Here is a 27,979-nt window from a genome sequence, read left to right on the forward strand (position 1 = left end):
ATACTTCCAAAGTACACTGGGCAAGATGATCTCTTAAACTTCATATTATTGCTACAGCAAAAATTTGTTCTTGATTGACTAAAACTACTTTATCATAAAATGTGACATTACTGTTAATTGCATTTTTCAATAATTTTTTCTTTTCCATTCCCAGGAATACAAACAAGTGATCCTAATGCTGTGGTCATAGGATTGGCACCAGACCATTTTCATTATCAAATTCTGAATCAAGCATTCCGGTAAGTCTTTAGCTGTTTATTTTTCATGTGATCATATACTCCCTTCTTCTCTTCTTAAGTCTTTGTCGTGTAAGGTTATACCTAATTTACTTTCTGGCCACCTAGATTGTAGGTTTACAGATATCTTAAAGATCACTTCAAGATCAACATTAAATATTTATTACTGTCTTCCTTAGTTTTTTTAAAATAATATGTTAAAATGTGATGATCACTGGGGTTTTTCTGGTTCGTAGGATCAATATTCCGGGGCAGAAATTCATAATCAAATTGTAAATCTAAAGCTAGGAGTTTTATTATCACTCCTGTGATTCTTCACTGACTATGATCTCTGAAGGAAAATAAGATCCAGGCTAATTCACCCAAAACAGTAAATGTGATTCTTCCTCCAGAGAGAATCCAGGCTATCGAAAAAAGTTGGCACGTTTGACCACACTTTCAAAGAAATTATTCGACGAGTGATAATGGTAGTCTGATCTGTGATTGTGGCAGTAGGGATGAAGAAAACGAGATTCTGGTATTGTCAACATGACTTGATGGACAGTTGGGTCAAGGGGGTGAAGAAGAACAGTGAGTCAACATCTAGATATCTAACCTAAGTGCCTGTGATAGAGAACACTCCCTGTGTGGGTTCAGGAGGTGATGAGTTTAGGGTGGAGCTCTTCGAACTGTGGGCTATATAAGTGGAGGGGTTCCAATAGCTGCTGGTAGAAATTGAGGAACCACAACTGACACGTAAAATGTTATAAATCTTCAATTGTGTGTGCATTTTACCGGTATGAACTCTTTACTGCTACTTCCAAAAGGCAGGCTGCATACTGGTTCTCATACTTCCTAAACTAAATTGGATCAGAATTTATTTGCAAGTCTACTCTAGAGTGAGATTGTGATTTTTTTCGCCTTGGATTTTTCATTTTTTATAGATTTTTCATCTTGCCTTTTGCTTCTTGTTGAACATTAAACAGTGTAATTTGCCTTTAAATTTATGACAAGTTAAGTAGTCCTACATATTGCATAGATGTACATTGAACTAACTTTAAAAAAAAATTCTTTAATAGCTAGGTAAATTTTTGGAATTTAACATCATTTTCTTACCAGTACAAAGATACTCAGGAATCATTCTAACTTATACTTGATGTAGAATTCACTTCTTGATGTATATGTTCTAGAATCAAAATGTTAAAACTCACTACAAGGTTCACACATCTGGGCACATTATTTGATCTTGAAGATGGCTACCCTGTGTACAATCTATGTGGCCAGAAATAGCCCTTTGGGAACAGTCACCTTTTTTCCATTTGCACATTAATTTTAGATCTTCAGTTATGAAAACTATGGCTACTGAATGTACTTTTATTTGTGACTCTCTTAGTTACTGTGACAGTCAAGCCTTTGTTTAAATAAAAACAAATTCACTTTTTATAATTGCTCAGTAGACATTATTTCCCAAAGATCCACTATTGTGCCAGATTGCTTGAGTATTAAAATTTCTTTGCTTCACCTACTTCAGTTTTCTACTCTAGCTTCTTGGGGGACAGGGGGACAAAGGGATTATCTCACCAGCTCCTTAAGGTTTATAACTATAACCAAAACCAGTTTTCATTTGAAATAGAGAACCTGCTATTATATCTTACTTCCGAATTTACCCCCTGCTACATTTTATTCATTTCTGAACCACAGAATTCAAGGAGAAGGTATTGATTGATTTTAGCTGGTAATTTGGGAAGGACCTAATATTTAATAGGAAGTTGGGAGGTCTCTGTCTTAGATAAATACTAGACTCAGGGTATTAAAATGTATGTTGATATAATACTGACTTTGTAATTGTTTGCATGCTGTCTAATTAGCACACTTCCCTAACCATACTGATTTTTTTTAACACTACATTTTAAAGCGTTACAGTGCACTTATAAGTCAACTCTGATTTCACAAATGCACTTAACAGCTGGGTGGAAAGTTAACAAAAGGATTTTAGGTCTTGCCCTTCTTTGCATATTGATGTCTCCGCAGAGACTATGCCTTCCAACCAATGACTACAGCTGTTTGGGTTGTGACATCTCAAATGCACCGCCAACTAGTTAAATTACTATTCAGGTTCTTAGTGAGGATAAACATTGGATTTTAAACCCCGTTGCATATCTGCCTTGAATACCACCTTTAGGGGCATATTGCCTTCAGGCAGATACATCAACCTTCCACATTACACTCCTCTTATTTACTGTATTTTGAGTGGGTAGGCCCCCCTGAAATGCATAGTATGCTCTGTCTACAAAAATGTCTTAAATGTCTGAATAAAATTGAAAACACTGAATTTTTTTTTTTTTTTTTTTTTTTTTTTGCGGTACGCGGTCCTCTCGCTGTTGTGGCCTCTCCCATTACGGAGCACAGGCTCTGGACGCGCAGGCTCAGGGGCCATGGCTCACGGGCCCAGCCGCTCCGCGGCATGTGGGATCTTCCCGGACCGGGGCACGAACCCGTGCCCCCTGCATCGGCAGGCGGGCTCTCAACCACTGCACCACTAGGGAAGCCCGAAAACACTGAATTTTAAAGAATTGATTTTGGGGAAGGATGTGAACCACTTATAGGGGATAGACGTGATTTGGGCTTGGATTCTATGAAACATTCAAATCCTGAGAGCCATGGATGGCTTTTTACCTTTTACCTAATACTAAAAGGTACAAAGTGTAATATAATGAATACCCATATGCCTGTCAATCGGTTTAAGAAATGCAAGTTATCAACACGTTTGACATCCCCTGTGTATCCCTCCTCAGTTTTGTCAGCCAAGACCCAAAAGTAATCAGGATTGTGAATTTCTGTTTATCATTGTCTTGCATTTCTTTATACTTGTAACACATACGTAGGTATTTCTAGACTATATGTAGTATTATCTTGCATGTTTTATACTTTATGTGTGTATCAGTTTGCTTTCTTCCCTAGAAATAATGTATGATTCATCAATATGAATGCCTGTAACTCCATTCATTTTCACAGTTGTAGTACTAGCTTGTAGCAAGGTCTTTTTTCATCTTCTGACCTGTTAGGGGAAAAAAAGCTTGAGCATTTCAGTAAGGGACCAATTTTAATTAAATTCTATTCGGAGAAAGCCTTCCTGGGCAAGCAGATCACTTAATCTAAATGAACTTGGTATTAACAAGACTAAAAAATATCTTACCTCAAAATTAATACGTCCTCCCGGAATAAAGATGCAAAGGTAGAGAATGGACTTGAGGACGGGGCCGTGGGATAGGGTAAGCTGGAACGAAGTGAAAGAGTAGCATTGACACGACCAAATGTAAAATAGATAGCTAGTGGGAAGCAGCTGCATAGCACAAGAAGATCAGCTTGGTGCTTTGTGACCACCTAGAGGGGTGGGATAGGGAGGGTGGGAGGGAGACGCAAGAGGGAGGAGATATGGGAATATATGTATACGTATAGCTGATTCACTTTGTTGTACAACAGAAACTAACACACCATTGTAAAGCAATTACACTCCAGTAAAGATGTTAAAAAAAATTAATATGTCCTCATTGTGGAAATTTTCAAATGCTCAAAAAAGAAACATGAATAAACAAAATTACCTGTGATTCTCCACCTAAGAGAACAACAGTTAACATTTTAGCATATAGCTAGTTTATGTTTCCATGCACATATATATTTAGACAAAAATGAGAGTGTATACATACTATGCGGTAATTGCCTTTTAAAAAGCCGACAATATATTGTGCATGTTTTTCTATATTCTTAAATATTCTTCTAAAACATATTTGATTCCCAGAGCATATTCCACTTTAAAAAATGCAATAAATTGTATAGCCATGTATTTCTGATTGTTAGTTATTTTCAGGTTTCATGAGTTAGTTTTTTATAAAAAACTTCTGAATGTGTTTGTTAAGCAATATTTATATTTCCATAACATATTTTCTCAGAAGTACAGTTGCTGGATCAAAGGAATTTTGGGAAAAAACTTCATGGAAATTGCTTAACTTAATAGTTCACAGAAAAGAAAATTTTTCTACATTAAGAGCAGCTGCCCTCCAGCTTCTCGAGGAGCTTATTAAAATGTTGTTACAATTGAAGATAAGTGATAACTTTTACATTTAAATGCAGAGATGAAGGCTGCTTAAGAATAATGTTTTGAAGCTTTGCTAATGACTTCTTTCCTATAATTGTTACAAGGTACGAGAATCCTCCAAAAGTCTTAGAGGTGCACAGAAATTAGTTTCTCATGTGTTTGGGGAAGAGATTCTTATTCCCGTAAATGGTTTCTGTTGAATATTGGATTGCTTTCTTTTCCCCTTCTCATTAAGAAAAGAATAAAAAGTTTAATTACTAATGTATTCAATTCCTTACAAAGGGAAGAAGGGAAGGGGAGGGGGAAAATCAACAATAATGTCCTCAGTTACTGCATTTGTACAGCAGCTCCTGAATCTTTTCTAAGAGTCCTGGGCATAAGGAATTCTAGAACAGTGTGGCAGTAGGGCTTAAATTAGAAATATTTCTGTGAGCTGTTTCCATTTTGAAAGGGCTGACTGCTCTGCAATCTTTTTAATTAAGGTCCAGACTAGAAAAATAAAACACTCTGGAGATGAGAAATTGTTGAAGACTTAAGAACTTGAGTTATTTAAAGCATTCCATTAGTATATGCAGAACAACTTTATATGCCAATTTGAAGATCACAGAATACAGAATTGAGTTTAATATTAGTCCCTACTCATTATTTAATTAACTGGGGAGATTCTTTTATGATCAAGGCAACTCTTGCTACTCTAAATAAAAGCTTTAGGTGAATAAACCACATAAATATATTGTTACTGATCTTTTAAAATTGATATATAACATACAATAAGGTATACAGATTGTCAGTGTACAACTCAATAAAAATTGACACATAGATAACCCCCACTCTGATCACGAGACAGAACATTTCCAGCGCCGTAGAAGGCTCTCTATCCCAGTCAATACCACCCCTTCCTCAAGGTAACCACTACTCTGACTTCTATCAATATTGCCAGTTTTTGATCTTCATATGAATGAAATCACACAGTTGTAGCATTTTGTTTTTGGTCTGTTTTTGAGATTTATCCAAATTGTTGCATGTAGCAGTACTTTGTTTTTGTTTTGTTTATTTTTGTTGTTGTGTAGTAGTCTATTGTATGCATATTCCACAATTTATTCAATTGTTAATGGACATTTGGATTTTTCCAGTTTTGGCTGTTAAGAATAAAACTGCTATGAACATTCTTCTACATGTCTTTTGGGGACATATCCAGTCATTTCTCTTGGGTCTGTATCTGGAAGTGAAATTACTGGATAATAGGATAAGTGCTTGCTTAGCTTTAGTAAATATTGCCAAACAATTTTCCACAGTGATTATGTGGAGTCATATGTTATGACCCACCAGCTATGAACAAGAGTTCCAGTTGCTCCACATTCTCACCAGTCTCTCGCTAGTCTATATCATTGTAGCTATTCTTTCTGGTGTGTATAGTGGTATCTTACCGAGTTTCAATTCGTATTTCCCTGGTGAATAATATTGTTGAAGCCTTTTCATATACTTATTGGCTATTGGATAACTTCTTTTGTGATCTACACATTCAAGTCTTTTATCACTTCTGATTGGGTTATAGTTTTCTTAGTGATTTGTTGGGGTTGTGTGTGTGTTATGTACACACGTGTCTTTGGTTGGATATATGTACTGCAGATGTCCTTTCCCTGTCTGTGGTTTGCCAGTTCATTCTTTTAACGGTATGAGAACATGAAGTTTTTAATTTTGATGGAGTCCAATTTGTCAATATTTTCTTCTGTTATGCCTAAGAAATTTTTGCCCACCTCAGGGTCATGAAGATATTCTCCTGTGTTTTCTTCTGCAAGCTTTATTGTTCTACCTTTAGCAATTAGGTCTAAGGTCTGTTTTGAATTAACTTTTGTGAATTGTGTGAAGTAAATTTCATTTTTTCTTTACAGATATCCAGTTGCTTCTGCAACATTTATTGCGTAGATCAGTTCTTTCAAAAGCCTCACAGAATTGCAGTGATGTTTTAGTGCTTTGACATAAATCAAGTGACTATATATGTGTGGCTCTGTTTCTAGATTTTTTATCTATATTTGTGCACTTCCACAGTGTCTTAAATACTGTAGCTCTATAATAAATCTTAAAATCTGGTAGTATACATTCTTCAACTTAATCTTTTTTAAGATTCTATATCATTTCCGTATAAATTTTGGAATCAACTTGTCAATTTCCACAAAAAAAAAGCTCACTAGGAGTTTGATTGCTACTTTATTAAATCTGTGGATTTGGGTAGAATTTACTGAACAGTAATGTGTCTTCTAGTCTATGAAGATGGAATATATCTCCATTTATTTAGATTTTAGTCTTACATTCTTCAGCAGTGTTTTGCTGTTTTTAGAGTATAGGTCTTAGAAATTTTGTTGAATTAATCCTTGTATTTCATGTTGTTTGATGCGATTATCAGTGGTATTTTGTTAAATTTCACTTTTAATTGCTTGTTGCTAATACATAGAAGTATAATTGAGATTTTGTATGTTAACCTTGTATTCATGACCTTCTTACATTCACTTGTTAATTCTAATAATTTATTTATAGAATCTTTTGAATTGGATTTTCTACATGGACAGTTGTCAACCATAAATAATGACAGTTTTATTTCACACCTACCAATCTTTGTATTTTCATTTCTTTTTCTTGCTTTATTACACTCTCTGGGAACTACAATACCAGATAGAAGTGGTGATAGTAGGTAGCCTACTATTAATGAGAAAATTGCTGTGTCAGTATGATACTGGAGATATTCTGGGGGTTTCAATTAAGTGTTGATGGGATTTTCTCTTGATATATTTCATGATTTGCTATTGTTTTAATTTGAACTTTTGGTAGTTGTGTTTGTCAGGTTGATTGGTATTAGTTTTAAATGTATTGAATGTCAAGATTTTGGCATCACCTCGTTCATTTATTCTCAACTGGGGACATTTTTCCTCCCCAGGGGACATTCAGCAATGTCTGGAGACATTTTTGGATGTCACAACTGGGGGAAGAAGAGTGCTACTGGCATCTAGTGGGTAGAGGCCATGGATGCGGCTAAACATCCCACAGGTATAGGACAGATCCCCCCATATAAAGCATTTTTCAGTAAAAAAATGTCAGAAGTGTTGAGAGTGAAAAGACCTGATCTGATTCAGTTCCTTCATTTGATAAGAAACCGGGGCCCACAAATGTGAAGTGTTTGCTGTTACCTATCTTAAGTAGCACAGACACTACACTTCCTATATTTATGAATAAAAATAATGGTCATTACTGTCAGATAGATAGTACGAAGAAGTTTGCATATATCGTCTCTGTTCCCCAAGAAGGTTAGCGTCATTCCGCGTTTTATAGTCAGGACACTAGGGCGTACTGTGCTTCATGCATTAATTAACTTATTCGATAAATATTTAGTGAAAGGTACCAGGGTTTGTTTTTGGTTTTGTTTTGAATTTTTTTTTTTGGAAGTAAGAAATACAGTGATGAGTAAAACTAATGGGCATAGTGGAGATTGTAAGCTAGTGAGGAAGACAAACCAAACACAGTTGAGTAAGGATTATAAACTATAGGAAGTGATATAGAGGAAAAAGGGGATGAGATAGAGATGAAATGTGAGGAGGAAGTCCACTTTGCAGGGAGATTGGGAATGGCTTCTTTGATGTGCTGACATTCAAGCTGAGACCTGACAAGTGAGCAGAAGATAGCTGTGTGCAAAGTATGGGGCTCTGTCTCAGGAGGAGGGAACACCAGGTGTGGGGGCTGAAGCAGGAAAGACTGTGTACATTTTTGGTACGTAGTCAGTGACGGGGAAGGTGACTTGAGATTGGAGATGCTGACAGGTAAGGCCAGGCCTTATAAGCTTCGGTAAGGACTTTGGGTTTTATACTCTTTGCAATGAGAGGTTCTTGAAAGGTTTTAAGCAGGGAAGGGACACGATCCCATCTGTACTTTTAAAACTCCCCCTATTGCATGTACGACGGGTTGGAATAACAGGGGAAGAGTAGAAAGCAGAAAGCTGAGTTACGACTATTGCAGAGGTTCGCCAGAGGGAGTAAGACCATTTTGAGAAAGTTTTGTTTTTGTTTTGGACTTGGAAGTGACTGGATTTACTAATAGTAGGGATGTGGAAGGGTGAGGGAAAGTGAGAAATCAAGGATGACTGCTAGTTTCTGACTTGAGCAATGGGGCCAATTTACTGAGTTGGGAAAGATTGGGGAGGGTCGTTTTGGGGGGGTGGGAAGAAAAGGACTCAATCGTTCGATGTCAGGCATATTAGGTTTCTTACTTAAGCTGCCGTGTAATTTCATTTCCACATTCTCCATCTTCAGCAGAAATGGTGAAAAGTTGATCATTTTTTCTAAAAAAGTGAGTTTATTTGGAAGAGTGCTGGATTGGTTTTCTGGAGTTCTGGGTTTCCGCTCTCCTTGGTCTTGGCCAGCATCGCAAGGTGATCTTCTCATCTGTAAAATGGGGTGTGTTGGACTTGGTATTCTTTACGGTCCCTTTCAGTAACGTACTGTGGCTCTGAATTTAAGTCATCCCCTTAGCTTTTCTCTTACTGCTCTGCCTAACATTTTTATAATGTGGTCCAGCTCCCTGGCTAGGACTTTTTATGGTTTTTTTCCTTTGCCTACGTGGAATTTATAGCTATGGATTTTTGCATCAGGCCGCCTTTATGCCTTTTTTTCTTGTATCTTGCACCTCAATGGGCTTATAGTTAGAGACAGAAGATTCTCAGATTTCTTCCCGATACATTACTTCTGGTAACAAAACAACCAACTTTTTTTTTGCCCTGTCTAGGAAGTGTGAAAACAGTCCCAAGTATTGGGGTGTCTATTTTCTTACATTTTGAAAATGTTTAACTATACAAAAATCTTTTAATCTGTGTCCTTGAAAATATTTACCTTTCAGTCTATCCTGAACGTGCCTTGGCTCTTCAAAGAGTCAGTAAAGCTTATGCTGAATGTAGAAGAATGACAGAAGCAAGAACCACTTACCTGAGAGGTGCCTGTCTTCTCCAAGCTCCTGAAGAACCAGTTCCCATTTAGAGAAATGTAGAGGAACCCACAGTTTCAGCCCTTCCAGAGAAGGCACGGGAATTAAGTACACACGTCAATCAAGCTGATAAGTCTCATCCCCAGTTAATATATAATAAAATATTAACAAAGCTAAATCAAATGAGTTTTTAGTTTAGCTATGTAAATGGAGAGCAATTTTGAGGTCTGTTGCATAAAGAATTCCAGTTCCATGGTAGAGTAGCAAGTAAATGGGATTGGGGGCAGGGTGACAAGAGGGGAGATAGATAAATCACCCGTTATTATCTCGTTGCTATCAGCTGTGGTTCTTTAAGGCCAACATAGTGGCCTTATCAGGTTTCCTAACAGCTGGATTTTAAGATCTACTTTAAGAAATAAATTTGTATTGCTATTAGTGAATAAATTTGAAGGATCCATCCTGTGCTGTGAGCAATTCGTAGTAACTAACAATAAGGCCCTGCAATAGTCCGGTATTTGGTTTTTACATAATAAAATATTTAATCATAAATGTCTGAATCCTGCATCTCCCACAGGAAGGCATTTCCATGCCCACTGACAAGAATAATTTAGCAGTTTCATAGTTGAGCGCTTAATTACTCATAATTGTGCAGGGTGAGATGTGATGAATTCTTCCTCGATGGACATACTAGATATTTAACTAAGTAGATGACTTAAATTAAGCTAAGTGAGATCATTTATTACATTGATTTAAAAGCAGTTTAAGAAGAATATCATGTCCTGCATTCGATTAGATGATATGTGTGTGACTGTCTCTGCTGTGTGACTTACAGGCTGCGCTGTTGGGATGGTTGGCAGATGTTTTTGGATGGGGGTTGGTGGGGGGTTTTTTTTAGATTTGTTACGTTTTGCCTGAGTAAGTAATGAGGGTCCTTGACTATATGTAGAGTTTAGTTCTCTAACAAGAAAACTCTTTATGCCCTTGCGGTTGGTATGAGAGTATTTGTCCTACATCAGGAAGAAGGAAAGGACTTGACAGTATAGGCTCACCCTTGAGCCTTACTGCTGTGACCTTCAGGGAAGACAGCCTGATTTGCAAAGTAACGCCCGAAGCAGTCAAAAGGTAAAATGAAGAGGGAAAGATACAAGCAGAGAGTATTTGTAAGATGGTCTGTGAAATTTCTGAATTCGAAAGAATCGTATTTTGGAGCAGAGGGAAGAGGAAACCAGGTATTTTAGGAGCTAGCTGAACATGTCACCGCAGCATCGGTTGAGTCGTATTGCAAAGGCTCAGGAGCCTCCTGCTTACCATTAGGGAAGTCGAAACAACTTGTCTTATTAAGTTAAGCTTCTTCCCTCAAGTGTCTTATTTAGCTTTACTTCCCTTAATTCTCTTTCCATGGTGATTTGGGTAAAATGTCTGAAACCACTAAAGGTAAAAGGTTGAAGCAATCACAAATTTAATCTATCACCTTTCTTCAGTGTATCTGAGTGTAATTCTCAGCAGTTCCTAGCGAATTCATTAGAAGACAGCAAGTCATTAAAAGTTAATAAGAAACTGTTCACTTCTGTGAGTGTGAATAAAACCACTTTGTAAGTCTGACATTCTTTTCCAGTCATAGAAACCTTGCTTTTAGCCAATTTCCATTTTCTCTGTCTCTCTAGGTTGCTCCTGGATGGGGCACCTCTGATAGCAATCCACAAAGCCAGGTATTACAAGAGGCAAGATGGCTTAGCCCTGGGGCCCGGACCATTTGTGACTGCTTTAGAGCATGCCACAGATACCAAAGCCACAGTCGTGGGGAAACCAGAGAAAATGTTCTTTTTGGAGGCATTGCGGAGCACTGGCTGTAAACCTGAGGAGGCCATCATGATTGGAGATGTAAGTAGAAGAGCCCAGGAAATGCCCTGGGCTTACCTGTCATGCTGGGAGGAGCCAACTTCAAAGCACTGCTTTGAAACACAAGCAGGCTCTTATTGGTGATATCAGATGGTAGTAAGAGGCTACCCATAAAACAGGCTTTCCAGTAGTTGTTTACTGGTATTCTAAAGAACTGAAATATTGATTATTTCTGACATTCTTCATAGTGTGATGAGATATATACAATTCAAAAGACCATCAACTGCAAGGCAATTAAATGCTTTATATGTCTTTTTGAAGAAAACTTCTACATAGATTTAGACTTTTTTGACTATTCCTTAATGCAAAGAACACCTATACCCAAAGAATTGTCCCATTATTGATTTTTTTGCTAGTATATGCTTATGGAAGAACTTCCCAGTCTGTGTGCCACAAATAGCTAAAGATATCGATTGCCTCAAGGCCTAGGAGTGGCAGGGCTGAACCTGGACAATCGGGGGCCCTACCCAGTGGGCCCTTGCTTTCCTTGTTCACTTTTTCCCTCCTCCCTTCCTCCTGTCCCTCTCCCCCATCTCCCCTGCTTCAACAAGGCAAGTTTAGATGCACAGAAAAGGTTTTAAGTTAGACCCTAAATGAAGATTTTGACATTTTAAGACTCATTTCCAAGGGCTGTTGTTGAATAATATGAATGATTTTTAAGGAAAAAACTTTTCTTTGGGTGTGATCTGAATGAATCCTGCTTATACACATGAGATGGTAGGATTGATTTTATTGATGATGTTTCTTCCAGTTTTTGGATTTTTATTACCTTGCATTTGTCATCACAATTAGCCGAGTATATTCACCCCTATCTTGAGTAAGAATTGGAAAACAAAAGCTTCCCTTTGAAACTGATCCGTTATTCCTAAGTGTGAAGTGAATATCAGACAGTCTCAGAATCTGTTTAAGTACACTGATCTGATTTGATTCCCCCTGTTAGGGACGATTGGATGGAAAGTAAGGATAATGTTACATAGACAGCACAAGAGCTGTCTTCTGAACCTAGTTCATTCACTGTCCTGCAGTTGGATCATTTACCTTAAAAGCTGCCAAATGATAGAATACTTTTTTTCCATGATCTGTTCTAAAAGGAAATAGATGTACACGTGGCAAAACATGAAGCACTGTAACTGCTTTTTAGGTGGTTACTAGGGTTACTACCCTGTTTTCACCTCTGCCTCTATGACGCTTCCCTCTTGCAGTGGTGCGCTCCTTCAGACATGGCTTTATCCTTTCCTATGCCTCCTTCTCTTCCATTTTAAAAAAAACATGGGATTACAGTTGGCCATCCTGTCCTAATAAATCAGATCAATTGGTCAGTTTTGTTGGCAAGCTCACTGATGACACTGGACTAAATGCTTCGTTATGCTTTTCTAGGATTGCAGGGATGACGTTGGTGGGGCTCAGAATGTCGGCATGCTGGGCATCTTAGTCAAAACTGGTATGTATCTTCAGTATAATATTCTGTTTCTCTAAAACAATGGTAGAATACACAGCTGCTTAAAGAACAGTCTTTGAAGAAATGGCAAAGCCCCCTGGGCACTTTAATTCTCTTTCTGCCACAAAGCAAAAATAAAATGGGCTTAGGATTGCAGGGAAAAAAGACAATGTGAAAGGGCCCATGCTGTGCAAAGCTAGGAAGATCAGATCAGAGTTCAGAGGTATTTTAACAGTTACACAGAGATAACCACACACAATTGACCATTAGCATTTGTATGATTTTCTGGATATACAAATCACCAAAGTTGACCAAAAGACCATTGATAGTGGGGCTGTGTAAAAATATGTTTTCTTTTTGCACCAGCTATAAGATGTTTATCTTTTTAGCGACTGGCTAGCTAAGTGATATGATACTTTGTGTTAATGTTTACATTTTTTTAAAAAACACACAAAAAACTTTTGTCTTTTCACTTACTGTTTTAGTAACAATTTCCTGTACCAAAATTAGGTAAACCGGGTGTGGTCCCTCAAATAAATTTAAGGAAAGGGAAAGAACCTAATGGGGGAGACTCAGCTAATACGGTATCATGGCAACAGTGGACCAGTTAGGTGTCCTGGGTCTTGGTCTCAGCTCTACACTGACTGTGAGACTCTGGGCAAGGCCCTTCACCTCTTTGGGCCATTTACGGATGATGGGGCTGGACTGGTCCCTTCTAGCTCTCACAGTATATGAGTATTACACTGTGCAGTTTTCCTGTGTGGAGTGTGATTAATGAAGTCCTTTCAAGGTAAGGAAAGAATAGTCATGAGAGTTGTGTGGGCTTGTGTGCTGTTGCACTAGGAACTTGATGAGCCTTTTCAGATAAAATGAAGAGGTCTTCCCCGCACCTGCCCCCAGCTGGCACCTGCTGAGCTTAAAACTAATAGCACGTGTTTGAGGATGACAGCCAGGAGTCTGGTCCAAGAATTGTCATCGGGCTCTTATCAGTTAAATAGCAGATAGGTGGTTCCATAGATGGCTCTGTGAGTTCATATGCCTGGCTTCATACAGGCCGTTCAGAAAAGGGAAGATTTAAACACTAAGTCACAGACGAGCTGCCACTGGGAAATTTTTTAGATAGAGTATATTTACTCGTGACTGTGATGTTCAAGAAAATGTGGTTGCATAAAAGCTATTTTGAATTTAAAAACAGAAACAAGAAAACATAGATGTTGCTAGAATCGAATAAGAAGTATTTTCCAGGCCCTGTGTGAACAAAGAATGGGAACAGTCTTCTCATGCTGGGCGTCTGGAGTGAACCATTGGAGCCTTGCAGATACTGGCTCCAGTCACTCTAGAATTAATAGTATTGTGTTTTCACATTTCTAATTCAAAATGATCACCGTCTTCCCAGAAACATGCCCTTTGATGGAAGCAAAAAAGAGGATATATCAGGGAGTCAGGAAAAAGAGCCACACTCCTCATCCTCCCCTGTATCTGAATTTTCAGACGCTTGGCATTCCTCATCACTTTATGATCTGGTCATTGAGGAAACCCTCGGCTAACTATTTTCCTCTCGGGTATTGTTCCCATGAACATTTCCTTTCTTTAGGTCACATAACTAAGGATTTGCACCAAGGATGAAAACTGGTCCTATGCCAGGGTCTTGTAGGCCCAGCTTCCCTAGCTGGTCTCCATTGGCTCTGCCTTCTTTTCTGACTGGCAGTTGGTTGTGGTCAGCCTGTCACAGAGGCATCCAGTTAGTCTTAGAGAAGCCAGCAGCTCCACACCATCAAATCTGAAATGTCTAACTTAGAAACATAGCTAAGTCCAGCTCATGAAAACAGGCCCATTTGTACTGTTCATCTTTGGTCAGAAAAAAGTCCCAAGTAAGCCCACTGTTCTGAAAGCATACAGAGCAGCCAGCTCCTCATAAATTTGAACTCAGTGCAGTGAACAATTGCTGACTTTCCCAGTGTTTGAAAATTACCAAAGAGATTTTAAATTATTCAGTGATAGTCTTGAGCAGTTTTGTTTCTCAATAACACATAATAGATGCTCAATATACATTTGCTCCACGATTTGTTAGTAAAGACTTTTTTTTTTGCGGTGCGGGGGCCTCTCATTGTTGTGGCCTCTCCCGTTGCAGAGCACGGGCTCAGGACGCGCACGGGCCCAGCCGCTCCGCGGCATGTGGGATCTTCCCGGACCGGGGCACGAACCCGTGTCCCCTGCATCGGCAGGCGGACTCTCAACCACTGCGCCACCAGGGAAGCCCCAGTAAAGACTTTTGACTAGCCATAACTAGAATCTGTTTCTGTTTAGCATGTAAAACAATCACCTAGAAAAGATGGGATCACCCTTTGTCCACTGTTGTCAACATGGCTTCCTGCATTCTCCCTCCATTCACCATTTATTCGTCCAGGAGAGTATAGACTGGCACGCTGAGTCAGGCCTGAGTGATGGGGGCCTGCTTCATTCACTCAGCCAACGTTATTGAGCATCTGCTCTATGCCAGACACAGTGCAGTTGCTAGAACTATCACCCATTCATGAGCCACTGTATCAATTTGTACTTTGTAGAAACCCCACTTGGCAGAGCCACACTAAGCAAAAGCATTCTGGAAGCTCATGGCTAAGAAACCTGACTTTCACGCATTTGCCTTTAGACCACTGGCTCCAAGAAGTGAGTGGTATAGCAGAAGTTAGTCATTAACTTACCTATGAGGACAAGCAGAAACCTTGCAGAGGAGTTTATACTCAATGGGATTTAAGCTTGAGAAAAAACTAGCAGTAGAGTTTGCTATGTGGGCCATACTGTGGACAGGTGCCTTGAGGACCCTAAGGTAAGTTAGCTTTGTACGTTAGATGCTGGCTCCTTTCCTGTAGGAATTCACAGTCAGCAAGACAGGACAGGAAGCATCTTCACTACCACATTGTCAAGTTGGGGAAGCGGGGTTTTCAGGCTTGGTGTTTGCTGAACAAAGCCTCTTAAAGAGTAGTTATAGAAAACAGAAGGAATTGTAGAAAGTGGTGGGTCTGTTGTTGGGGAACCCAGATTTAGACAGAATACTGAAAAATGCAGAAGAATAAATAGCAGAGATCACAGAAAAGGGGATGAGGGAGCGAGGAGAAAGGGCAAGTGCAGAGGCAGCGCTGAGACTACAGGGCAGTCGGCCTCGTTCCCCCAAGGCCCTGTCTAATACAGTGTTCCTCCCTCCCTTCCTTCCTTGCTTCCTTCTTTCCTTTCTTCATGCTCACCATGTGCTAGTCATTATGTCAGGTGCTGGGAATACACTGGGGAACATAACAGACATAGTCCCTGCTCTTAGAGAACTTATAGTCTTAGATGTGAGACACATTAAACTAATAAATATATAATTACGAATTGTTATAAATATTGTGGAGACAAAGAACAGGAGAGAGAGAGAGAGAGAGAGAGAGAGAGAGAGAGAGAGAGAGAGAGAGAGAGAGAGAGAGAGAGAGAGAGAGAGAGAGAGAGAGAGAGAGAGAGAGAGAGAGAAAATACAGGGAGGGGATCTCATTTGGATGGGAAGGTGGGACTGACCCGAAGCCTGAAGGAGGTTGTCAGTTGAGAAGAATGTTCCAGGCAAAGGGAGTGGCAGATGTGTCCAGCACAGGACTGCAGCTGGTGAGAGGAGCACATGCTAAGGTGAGGGCCTGGTGACTGAGGGGCCTGGTAGGCAACAACAGAGATACAGGGTTCTTTCTGAAGGGCATTGGGACACATTAACGGTGTTTAAACAGGGACCACGCATGGTCTGGTTTACATTTGTAAGAGTCTGTGACCGTGCTGCACTGTTCAGTTGTGGCCCTTGAATTGCAGGGTCCAGGGAAAGTTCAGCAGCAGGCCCACCCGTGAGCACCATGAGCACCCATCTCTCCTCCCCTCCCACCCCCGGGCGCCCTCATTTGCCCGCTCACAGGGCTCCTGTTCGGCAGCAGCTCATGCTGTTTCCAGTCACCCTCTGAAGCTGACAAGGCCTCTGCCCTGTGGGGTCTGGGCTTTCATTTAAAAGCACTGATTTAATCACCATCCCTATCTGTAGGGCTGCTGGGGGAAGAAAATGATTTCAACAGCTGAGGAGATTCGAAGGCACCCTTAGCTCTCAGGTGACCCAGTACCTGTGACTGTCCATCATGAAAGACCAGAGGGCCTGGGAAATGCTGAATATGACCTTGCTTTGAATTGCCTCATGGCATTCCTGAAGCCTGGATAAAAGGTGCTTTGGGAGCTGTGGAGACCTCGATTCTCTCATCATTATTATAAGGGTGGTCTCTGGTGTCCCAGGTGCTCATGGGGTGTGATTAATCTGGTGTTCTACCAGTAGCCTTTGTTCACTGGCTTTATTGTTATTTTTTTTTACATCTTTATTGGAGTATAATTGCCTTACAATGGTGTGTTATTTTCTGCTTTATAACAAAGTGAATCAGTTATACATATGTTCCCATATCTCTTCCCTCTTGGATCTCCCTCCCTCCCACCCTCCCTATCCCACCCCTCTAGGTGGTCACAAAGCACCAAGCTGATCTCCCTGTGCTATGCGGCTGCTTCCCATTAGCTATCTACCTTACATTTGGTAGTGTATATGTGTCCATGCCTCTCTCTAGCTTTGTCACTGGCTTTACTTTCATTTCAGGGAAATATCGAGCAGCAGACGAAGAAAAAATTAATCCAGCTCCTTACTTAACTTGTGACAGCTTCCCTCATGCCGTGGACCACATTCTGCAGCATCTACTGTGAACCATTATGCGAATCAGAAGCAACTTGAAACGCAGCTTTTCATTGTCTGGAAAGAATCCCTCAACAACTTAATGACAGACAGAGACCACTCAGCCCTGGTCACCATTTAACCCTCTTTTATTGGGCAGTAATTAGAAAGAAAGGTATTGAATTGCAGCAAGACACCAAGCCTGGCTAATCCCTTTTGTTTTTTTTCGTAAAAGAAGATGAGATCCAAAGAAAGGGAAAGCTGAGATTTTGTGCCATTCCTTTTAAAATATTCATCAGGTTAGCGGCGCTGGGGAAGAGTCTCCTGCAGGGAGCCTGTTCTCTGCTGTCTCCTCGCTGGTAAATTGGAGGGGTTCAGACTCTGAATAAAGTTGAATGGTGTTTTTTAAGTTATAAAGTACTGCATTGAAGAGTGCATTAGGCTGTATGTAGTTTTAATATTGAGTTCAACTGTGAAATCCATCAGAAGTGCCAAGTAGGGTACAGGACAGAAGAAGCAGAATAAAGTGTCCTTTAGCCCAAGTGAAGGAGTGAATTTGCTTTAACAGATGTTGAAAACTAGATTAGCTACTGTATTATTCCCAGCACGGGTGACTTCTTTTTCTCTTGGTTAGCCAGAGATGAGTAATTTAAATTTAGAACCTGGTTTTAATTTAAAATAATATTTCCATTAATAACCTATTCATTGCAGATACCTATTATACTGTGTAACAGTTGTGTTGGAAATTTTATGTAAAATTAAAACTATCAGTATTTTACAGATGTTTTAATTAGACATTGTTATTAACAGGAACAGTGCAGAAACTAAAATCAAGCCTTTAATGTCTTATAGACCATGCATTTTTGAGGCTAGTGTCCACCCGGGTCCTATTAACTGTACATTTGCAAGATTTCATTATTTTTGCCTCTGACACTATGGGAAAAATCTTTCAGAAGCTATTGGGACAGATTCAAGCTTTTATGTACTTGGTTACTACGGCTGTAAAATGAAATTTCGTCTTGCAGCATGGATTCTTCTTCTCATGTTAAACCCACCAAAATGAAGGGGACTAAATAGGTAATGATTTTCTTAGCGCATTTGCATACTGTGATGATCCTGGGCCTTTGCAATTGTTTTACTGGGCTCTTGGGCACTGGATTATTAGCTTGTAATTGTCCATTATCATGGTGCTCACCTTATTGAAGCACACAGCAGTGTTAATGAGCTTTGGGTTTTGATGCTTGTTTAGAGATCAGCTTGGTCTTGGATGGGAGGGAGCAAAGCTAAATAAGTGGCCGCTTCCTCTACTTCTGGTCGTTTGGTGAACACTTTTCTTGTTTCTGCAGATGCCCCAACCTAGTCCTTACGATCCTAGAGTGCAGAAGACATGTGCTAGGGCACCACCCCAGATCAGGAGGAGGGGTGCAGTGACCGGGGCACAGAGCAGGGAGCCTGGCCAGCACTTCCCTTCGGTGACCTGGGGCAACTCCCCTAGCCACTCTGCCTCCTTTGCCTTCTCTGTAAAGTGGAGATACCCCACCACGTAGGCTTGTTGTGAGGGTTAAATGCACAACCCATATATCAAGGACTTTAAATAGAATCGGAGGAATGTTAAGTGTTGCCTGTTTGCGATGATGACACAGATGTAGCAGGAGTACCTGCATATAACAATCCGGAAAAAGTTGGTAGAATTCATCTCTACAGTCAGTTCAGTGGGGAAAGTCCTCCTGAGAATTTAAAAAAGAGACACATTCTACTACATTTAAATTCCTTCAGGCCGGAGCCACACAGAAAGCCCAGCGTGGAGGCAAGAGGGGCTGTTGGGCGTGTTCACCAGTGGCCTGTTCCCCGGCACCTGGGTCACTGATTCCTTGGCCCAAGCGTTATCAAGGGTTTGCTAGCTGCTGTGTGCGAAGTGCCTGCTAGGAAATAAACATTTAAGAGAAGGATTTTGCCTGGAGGGCCCTTACTAGGTGAGGAGCTAAGGAGAATACCCAAGGCAGTGTGCAGACTCTGTGTCTCCCTTCTCTGTGACGTGGTCCTGACCACAGGATGGAGTGAAGTGTTTCCTCCTTCGTGCCATGGAGCAGTTGTTAGATTATACTTAGGTCTTCAAATGTCTCTTCTCCCCACCAGACAGGACTCTGTGCTACAACACAGATGGGCACTCAGGCCGTCACCAGACAACTCAAAATTAGCTGTAAATATTATAGGAATTGAATGCTAGAGGGTATAGCTGTGGGTAGGGAGGAGAAAATGTTTCATTTTAGACTTGCTGCTCATAGGGGAGGCCCGTTAGGCACTTAAATAATGGCTCTGATGCTCTGGAGACACGTTAGAGCTAAAGCCAAGCTGTAGACATCACTGATGGGCGAGTGGCAGGAGGGGGTAATCCAGCTGCGTGTAATGAGCCAGTCAAGAGAAACGGCTGCTCTACTTTCCTCCATTCTCGCTTGGCCCTCTAGGCCATTAAAATCTTAGTTGGCTATTTTATTTACTTAATAAACATTATATAGGACTTTCTAACTGACCTGTCCACGGTATGAAGTTCGTGAGGATAAATAGAAATCTTGGTTTAGGTCGAGGTTACTGTAAACATTCCCAGCTCAGCTGGTTGGTTTGCCTTGGGCTTCATGGAGGAGATTGAATAACCGAAGTACTGTAAAGGACTTTATTTTCCAGCCATTACATTTCAGAGGCTGTCTTGTGGTGCTGGCCCGAAGGATAGTGTTGGTGCCAGCTTTACTATAATCCTGTCGTGGCCCCAGAAAAGGGACCAAGTGAATCTTATTTATGACTTGAAAGGGCATTAGAGAATGCCCATGGTCAGGAGGCGGTTATTGGGCATCTCCTGTGAGCTGGGCGTGGAGGAGGGCGAAGGACCAGTCTGGTGGGGAGACAAGGTTGTTGCACCCACTTCACTCTCACACGTCCAGAATCAGCTAGTTCTGCAGTGTCTCTACCTACCCACCACTCTACCCGAGCGGAGCGGATTGTAATGCCTGGAAAGGAGAAGGGGGCTGGCCCACCTCCCTAGTGACGGTTCCATCAAACACCTGCGGTTGTGGGTATCAGAAAGTGCCCTGGAGTGACTGTCGTCACCTCACTCTTAACCCCACACTGAAAAATTACAGGAGTGAGTTGGACAGGAAAGTCTATGTTCAGTTGGTTTGGATTGGTGGTGGTTCATGTTGGATGAAACTGAAGTCCTTGGGCACCTATAATAAAGAACTTTTAAAACTGCACTAATCTATTTCATTAAAACACTTGCCTTGGGCAGCAGAGTACTTTGTCCTGTTAGCAGTTGTTTGCATAGAGCCACGTTTACGTTATTGAGTTTCTTTGACATAAGTCAAAAAGGCCTTTCCCGGCGTAAACGCACAGGGCCTTTGCTGAGCTGACTTTGTGTTACACCAGCCGTCAAGACCTACTACCCAACGCATGCTGCTGTCCTTGAGAAGCGAGGCGCCAGAGCACCAGAAATCGTTTATCATAATTCAAACCGCATCTGTTAAGATGAAACAGATTTTGATACCTTTTTCCTGTGTTTAATGTCATACACATCTCAATGCCTGTTTGTTTCACTGGCTGACGTGCCTGAGAAAACCAAATATTTATTTTATTTTAAATTATTTATGTATTTATCTTTGGCTGTGTTGGGTCTTCGTTGCTGCGCACGGGCTTTTCTCTAGTTGCGGCAAGCGGGGGCTACTCTTCGTTTTGGTGCACGGGCTTCTCATTGCAGTGGCTCCTCTTGTCGCAGAGCACGGGCTTTAGACGCACGGGCTTCAGTAGCTGTGGCGCATGGGCTCAGTAGTTGTGGCTCACGGGCTTAGTTGCTCCACGGCATGTGGGATCTTCCTGGACCAGGGCTTGAACCTGTGTCCCCTGCATTGGCAGGCAGATTCTTAACCACTGCACCACCAGGGAAGTCTCCCAAATATTTTTAAATGCCCTTGGGAGTAAATCACTAAGGAAGACAGCAGAACGTAGCTCCAACTCCTAGATACGTATCTTCTAGTTGGGAAATTGAGCTATCTTCAGCTAGTTCTGGCCTCTCCAGTTCGCCACAGTCCCCCACCTCTTCCTTGTTTTCCTTTACCCATGTGTAACTATATTCCAGGTTCCTATAGCATTTGAGTTATGACCTCTGCTTTAGAAGAAAATACCACATGTGGAATTAGGTTCAAATTTCCACCAACAACTAACGGGCCAATCTCCTATATCCCTATAAACTTAGATATACTTTTAGTCTACTTTTAAAAAACTAACCAGAGGCTCTAAACAGTACATTAGTCATGTATTAGTTGATCTCTCTCAAAACCCCACTAAAAGAAGAGGGAAGGAATAAAGATGTTATAAACCAACAAGGACAACCCACAAGAGAATGGTAGAGAAGACAGCAGTGGATGACAGGGTTCAGTAATTGAGGAGATGGAAAGAGGATGATGGAGTGTTGATAACTAAAATCAACGCAAAGAAAAAAACCAAAATTCATCCTGTAGATTATCACCTCAAAGACTCAAGGCTTGGAGACACTGGGTAGAGTGGTCGTGAGGTGTGAGGCAAGGTTGAGAAGCAAGGAATTGGTTCAAAGCTGGGAAAGTGGCTGGAGCCCCAGAAACCCTCCCCACCCTGAGCAGCCAGATACGCACCCTCAGCCAGGCAGGAGAGGGTGGGGGGGTTACGCTCTGGAGAAGTGGAACTATGAACGTTCAGGCCTTGGAGACACTGGACATGGTGGTGGGCCAGGCTGAGAGGCAGGGCTGAAAACGGGATTAGGGAAATCTCTGCTTGTTCTACAGCCATTGTCTGGTCCCCTTCCCCTTACAACCAGGACCAGAGAGCGTGGGAATGGAGTTGAAAGTTAATCTGATATGTTTGGCCATTTAGAAGACAGTACTGATGGATATCGGACAGATATGAAAATGTTGCCCCAAAAATTAAGAATAAATACTTAGAAAATTAAGCAAATGAAAAAAATGAGGCAGTTATTAATTCCAAGAAAGACAAAACTCAACAAGGAAATGTAATCCTAATCCACTAGTTGGCTCTTCATTAAACAATGTACAGTGAACAATATCATAAAAATATTGATTATTGAGTTAACCTAAAACTGTAGTAAAACTTTGGGGATGATCAGGGAAAGACGTGTGTGGTAGGGATGGGGCAAAGGGCTGAAAAGGCTATATTTCATTTCATCCAAAGCAGGAAGTCATTAGATGATGTATAAAACTGATAAGAAGCCACCCAAATAAAGGCATGACCTAAAAGCATATGCGTGATCATTTGTAGACAAACTTTCCAAGGAATGAGGAGAGAAGGATGCACTATGTGACTGAACGTACAAAGGTGAACTTGGAGATTCTTAAAAGGAATGGAGGGAGGATGTGGAGGTGGGTTTTGGAAGTGGAAGGTTACCGGTATGTGCTGGGAGGGATGGCCAACCACACTTACCTGAACGGAATCAGGAACTCCAGAGCAGTAAGCTAAAAGGGCCCAACCCTATTGTCACAAAGCATGCTGTCCACGGGAGCCCTCCTCTGCCCCTCTGCCTGTTCATTCTTAGGTACACATATAGTGCACACTTAACCTGCTTTCCAGCCACTGCAAATTAGCTATTATTGAGGTTCCATCCACTTGAGATTTTATGAAATCAGAAAGGGTGGCAAAGACCGCAAGCAAATGGACTAACAGCTATAAGAAATGTCAGCTGACAGCCTGACAAAGAAAATAACCCAAAAGCACAGACGGCAGATGTTGGAAATTGAACAGCACAGCAGTCTAGGCCATTGAGTTTAGAGACCTCCGTGTCTGCATATCGGCAGTGCTCACAGGGTACTACCTAGTGACCATGAAGAAGTTTCAGCTGAGCTTCTACTAAGATGAAATGTCTTTTTGTTTCTTTTAAACTCATTCAATTTGACTACATTTTCCATAAAATGATATTTTAAGAGGCATTTGAGAATATTCTGTTCAAAACAATCAAAACCCCAAATGTTTTTGTTTAAAAGGGTGAAATACTTTGGACTGTTTAGCCCAAATGTCCCTTTTCCTGGAAGTGTTTTCTTCTCTGGAGGAGTCTGCCTTGCAGGGATGAAGAAACAAGGCAAGGGAGACAACAAAAGGTGACCATAGGAAAATTCTAAGCAGGGGGAGGGGTGGCATTACTTAGTGGAAGCCTTCAAAATTCACCAGGAGTTGAAAGTAGATGCCTCAGATTGTGGGTTTCTGAATGAGATGTTTCTAGCTGTTTCCAACCCCGTAAGGAGATGGGGAGGAGCCTAAGCGCAGGGAAGACTGTTCTAGAAGCTCAGGTATCCCATCCTAAGTTTTGGATCCAATGAGGAGCTGTGGCAATGGAAAGAGAAGGGCAGAATACACGGGATGTGAGATGTGAAGATGTTATTAGGGGCCAGAACTCAAAACACTGCAACTGGTAGGTAGTGATAGTGGGGTGCTTGTTACCACTGCTATTATTAGCTCATCTCCAGAGGTGGGCCAGTGATATTCCTGAGTGGGGCTAGTCTGGTAGGGGTTTGCTCTGCTGATAAAACTGACTGGAGTCAGAATCAGGGAGAGCAGATGAGATTCAGAATATTGTCAAGAGAAGGAGGTGCTGTTTCTCTTCCTTGCTCCCACCCTTATCCACCCTTGAACTGTCAGCTGTTAGATGGTCTGTCAAGCTTAGCTTCTGATTGGCTCCCCAAATTAGGGACCCTCTGCATCCCAACACAACTTTCCTTACCACATCTTTTTCAAAATGAAAATGCCAGGGCTTCCCTGGTGTCGCAGTGGTTGAGAATCTGCCAGCTAATGAAGGGGACACGGGTTCGAGCCCTGGTCTGGGAGGATCCCACATGCCGCGGAGCAACTAGGCCCGTGAGCCACAACTACTGAGCCTACGCGTCTGGAGCCTGTGCTCCGCAACAAGAGAGGCCCCAATAGTAAGAGGCCCACGCACCGTGATGAAGAGTGGCCCCCGCTTGCCACAACTGGAGAAAGCCCTCGCACAGAAACGAAGACCCAACACAGCCAAAAATTAATTAATTAAGAAAAAAGGCTGCAATAGTAAGAGGCCCATGCACCGCTGTGAAGAGTGGCCCCCGCTTGCCACAACTAGAGAAAGCCCTCGCACAGAAACGAAGACCCAACACAGCAAAAAGTAATTAATTAATTAACTCCTACCCCCAACATCTTTAAAAAAAAAAATGAAAATGCCAGTTCACAAATGAGGAACACTACAAGAAATTATTCATCTAAATTTTATGGGATCTCATTGTGAGAAAAGTCTCCGTTGCAAGACCTCATAGCACACATACCTGTAATTGGAATCTTCAATATTTTGCTGACATCGACCATGAAAATATATATTTCCAAAATGGTACAGTTGTCCAAATTAATCCAGTCTTCAAGAATAATTTTCTGTTTTCTATTCCAAGCATAATGTTCTTCTTTCACTTACACTAATTAATGAGGAGGCCTCTGTAGTTGTCTTTGTGGCCAAGTCAGGGTAAATGTGATTTCACACAGACTCGAACTCACTTTGCCAGGCTGAGTATCTCTGAGTCAGATTTTTTGCTGAAGGCTTGGTGTGGGCCAGCACATCCAAAAAGTCAGCAGTGGTCACTGTATCCAGCTGGGTCCCAGGTAAACTGCTGCTCTCTAGACAAAAACACAAGAGGAACAGCACAACAGTCTACCTAATGGTGATCAATGCTCTTGAAACATTGATAGACCTTCTTTCAAGACAATGCACAATGCAGCATTCTTAACGGTTAATGCAGCAACGGGCGAGACTGACGAGGGCTGGGGAAAAAGTCTTTAATGTGCAACTCAGCCCCTGAAGCCCATACACAAAATGGGACTTGAATGTATCATTATGACGTGTTATTTAATATTTACATAGTGCCACAAATGGATCCAGCCCAACATAGTGTGCCAGCGAAATAAAAGCCCGAGCCCTAAGGAGTTTATCATCTGGGGGCAAAGTTGATCCGAAACAGAACGGCAGAGGAGGAAGGAGTTGGGTGCAGAAGGAGGATTTTTGACCAAAGAATGAGTGCCAGTGTAACAAGCCACAGAGAACAGGGGCAAGGTGCCACCTGCTGGTGAAAGCCCCATTTTTAAAAACAAATTTCTCTCCCGGAGCACCTTGGCTGTCATCCTCACCATACCTGACTGCTGATTTTCAAGGGCATTGAAGATCTTCCTCACAGGCCGCATGGCTGCTTCCCTGCAGACTAGCTTGATGTCCGAGCCCGAGTAGCCCTCCATCTCCTGAAACAGCCGCAAACCCAGCCATTAGGCAGCAGGCAGAATGCTGGTGGTGGTTACATTCTTACAGGCAGGACAGGGTGTCAGAGCCCCTGTTTGGATTCTGTATCCGTCACCCATGGACACTATATAAAGATTCCCAGATAAATAGTGTTTAGGGGGAGAGAGGCTGCTAACGTGTTTGGATAACCTAAGGATCTGGGCCACAAACAACTTCCTAACACCATCCAAACGTAGGTGGTGAGATGCTGGTGACGACTGGCCCACCCAAGCCAGCCTAATGGGGCCCTTGTGCCCAAATTCAAGGATGGCAAAATTTGGTAGACACTTCTGTTCTTGTCAATAGGATTATAACCTGCCTTTAAGGAACCTCAGAGAACATCACATTCAAGTGTCCTCTCAAGGAGGCAATGACAGCAGTGGGCATGGGGGTAACATGCTTTTCCTTTTGTGAAAGACTTGCATTTAATCATCACAGCAATCCTCTATGGCCTGTTACCCATTTTACAGATGAAGAAGCTGAGGCTCAGAGAGCAAGTGACTTCCTTGATGGCACACAGTTAATAAGTGGCAGGGCCAGAATCTGACCATAGGTCCTCTGAGTCTAAACCCTATTCCACTTTATCACATCTCTGCTTGAATGTTCCCGAGGGACAAAGAGCTTGGTCTTTCATGAAGGAGAGGCCCGTTGCGCTTGTTGGGGCAGCTTGGATCTTTTCTAAGTGACTCGAGGCTCCGAACAGCTGAGAAGACAGTCACGGGGCGGGCCCTGGGCCTAGGCGCCTCCCCAGGCAGCTCACCCTGCTCAGCAGGCTGTACTCCAGCTCCGCGCGCAGCTCCAGGGCACAGCTCCTGCTCACGGGCGGCAGCCAGTGGTGGATCATGGCCTGCCTGGCCTCCTGGCTTGGGAGGTCCACCAGAATCCTCTTCTCCAGGCGCCGCAACATGGCACAGTCTAGCTCCCTGAGTCACGTCCAAAACACAGGAACTGGTTGGGGCAGTAACTCACTTCTTAAGCAACAACTATATTTGAAGAACAAATTTAGCAGGAACCAATCCTGCATCTTAACTGTTACTCTACATCTATGTCTGAGTGGGTAGGACCATTACTTCATGTTGTTTGGGAGAAACAAATGGTTAAAAAGAAGAAAAAAAGAAAGGAGAGATAGGGAGGGAGGGAGGAAGGAAGGAAGAAAAAGAGAAAGAAAATATACATCCCCCAGATACCTCATGTGAAGGAGGTAGTTTTAGGTGACTTAATTTGAGGGGGAATAAATGCAGCTAACAGCAACCAAACGTGAGCATTCCCACTGCAGTTGTAACATCAATTATTCAACCTGACCCTGCCAACGAGTACCTTGTTCCTGACATAACTTGGGCACTCTGGGAAGTGCGCTAATTCTTCAAAAACTCTCGTATTCTCTGGAGTGAATGACTATCTCACTCCATTGCTCTGGTGAAGTAACGTGTGAATGCTCCTTCCTGGCGCCCAGTGCAAATGTGGCCCTTTGAAACACTCATTCCTGGCCTCCCAAAACACTGTCGGCCAGGTTTATGCACTTTGCATCTGCAAGCCATTTCCTTATATTTCTTAATATAAAAATTTCAAGCAAATAGAAAAGTAGAATAAAACAACAAATATCCACATACCTACCATCTTGATTCAACAACAGTTAACATTTTGCCATATCTGCTTCATGCGTATTTATCTATTCTTGTTAAATTATTTCAATGTAAATTACATCATGAAACCCCACCCCCCAATGCTTCAGTATGCATTTCCCAAAAAAGGGACATTTCCTTATATAAGCATAATACCATTATGACACTAACAGAATTCACACAGATTGAATAATATGTCTAATGCCCATTCCATAGTAAAATCTCTCCAATCACCCCCAAAATATCTTTTACAGTTTTCCCAATCAACATTCAATCAAGGATTATGCACTACATATGATTATGTCTCTTAAATCTCTTGTAATCCAAAGCAGTCTCCTTGCCTTGGCCCCTTTTTGAATAGGTAAGGCTAGTTGTACGATGTCCCACATTCTGGATTCGTCTGATGTTTTCCTCATGGTATCAGGTAACTGGTTCCTGTATCTCCTGTCCTCCAAGATGGAAGTTAGACCTCAAAGCTTAATCAGAATCAAGACAAACATTTTTGGCAAGTATATTTCATAGATAATATGTTTTCGCATTCATTACATTGGAATCCAATGTTGGTGTGCCTCACTGCTAGTGATGTGATGTTTAATTACTGAGATCATCTGGTGACCACAGCTCTCTTCACTGGACGATCTCTCAAGCATCTCTTTGTAAGAGGTAAATATTCTACATACAGTACCTTGGCACCATGGGAATACCCCTTTCCC

The 27,979-nt window shown here is 41.6% G+C and overlaps 2 protein-coding genes across 5 annotated transcripts in view; one reads left to right on the top strand and one right to left on the bottom strand.

Moving 5' to 3' along the window:
* HDHD2 (haloacid dehalogenase like hydrolase domain containing 2) overlaps positions 1–18,105 on the top strand; it is a 38,131-nt gene extending 20,026 nt beyond the window's left edge. For all 4 annotated transcript variants that reach the window (XM_032654454.1, XM_032654455.1, XM_032654453.1 and 1 more), the window contains 4 exons: positions 155–239; positions 10,941–11,157; positions 12,553–12,616; positions 17,256–18,105. In XM_032654454.1, the coding sequence (XP_032510345.1) occupies positions 155–239; positions 10,941–11,157; positions 12,553–12,616; positions 17,256–17,359 (470 nt within the window). In that variant the 3' untranslated portion in view covers positions 17,360–18,105. The remainder of the gene's footprint in view (positions 1–154; positions 240–10,940; positions 11,158–12,552; positions 12,617–17,255) is intronic.
* A 6,478-nt stretch (positions 18,106–24,583) lies between these two features.
* The window catches only part of KATNAL2 (katanin catalytic subunit A1 like 2), a 91,731-nt gene continuing 88,335 nt past the window's right edge, over positions 24,584–27,979 (bottom strand). The window contains exons 14-16 of the mRNA XM_032654452.1: positions 26,405–26,567; positions 25,505–25,607; positions 24,584–24,992 (exon numbers count right to left, since the gene is read on the bottom strand). Coding sequence (XP_032510343.1) covers positions 24,853–24,992; positions 25,505–25,607; positions 26,405–26,567 — 406 coding nt within the window. The 3' untranslated portion in view covers positions 24,584–24,852. The remainder of the gene's footprint in view (positions 24,993–25,504; positions 25,608–26,404; positions 26,568–27,979) is intronic.

This window comes from Phocoena sinus, chromosome 14 (genome assembly GCF_008692025.1).
Source record: "Phocoena sinus isolate mPhoSin1 chromosome 14, mPhoSin1.pri, whole genome shotgun sequence".
Taxonomy (NCBI): Eukaryota; Metazoa; Chordata; class Mammalia; order Artiodactyla; family Phocoenidae; genus Phocoena; species Phocoena sinus.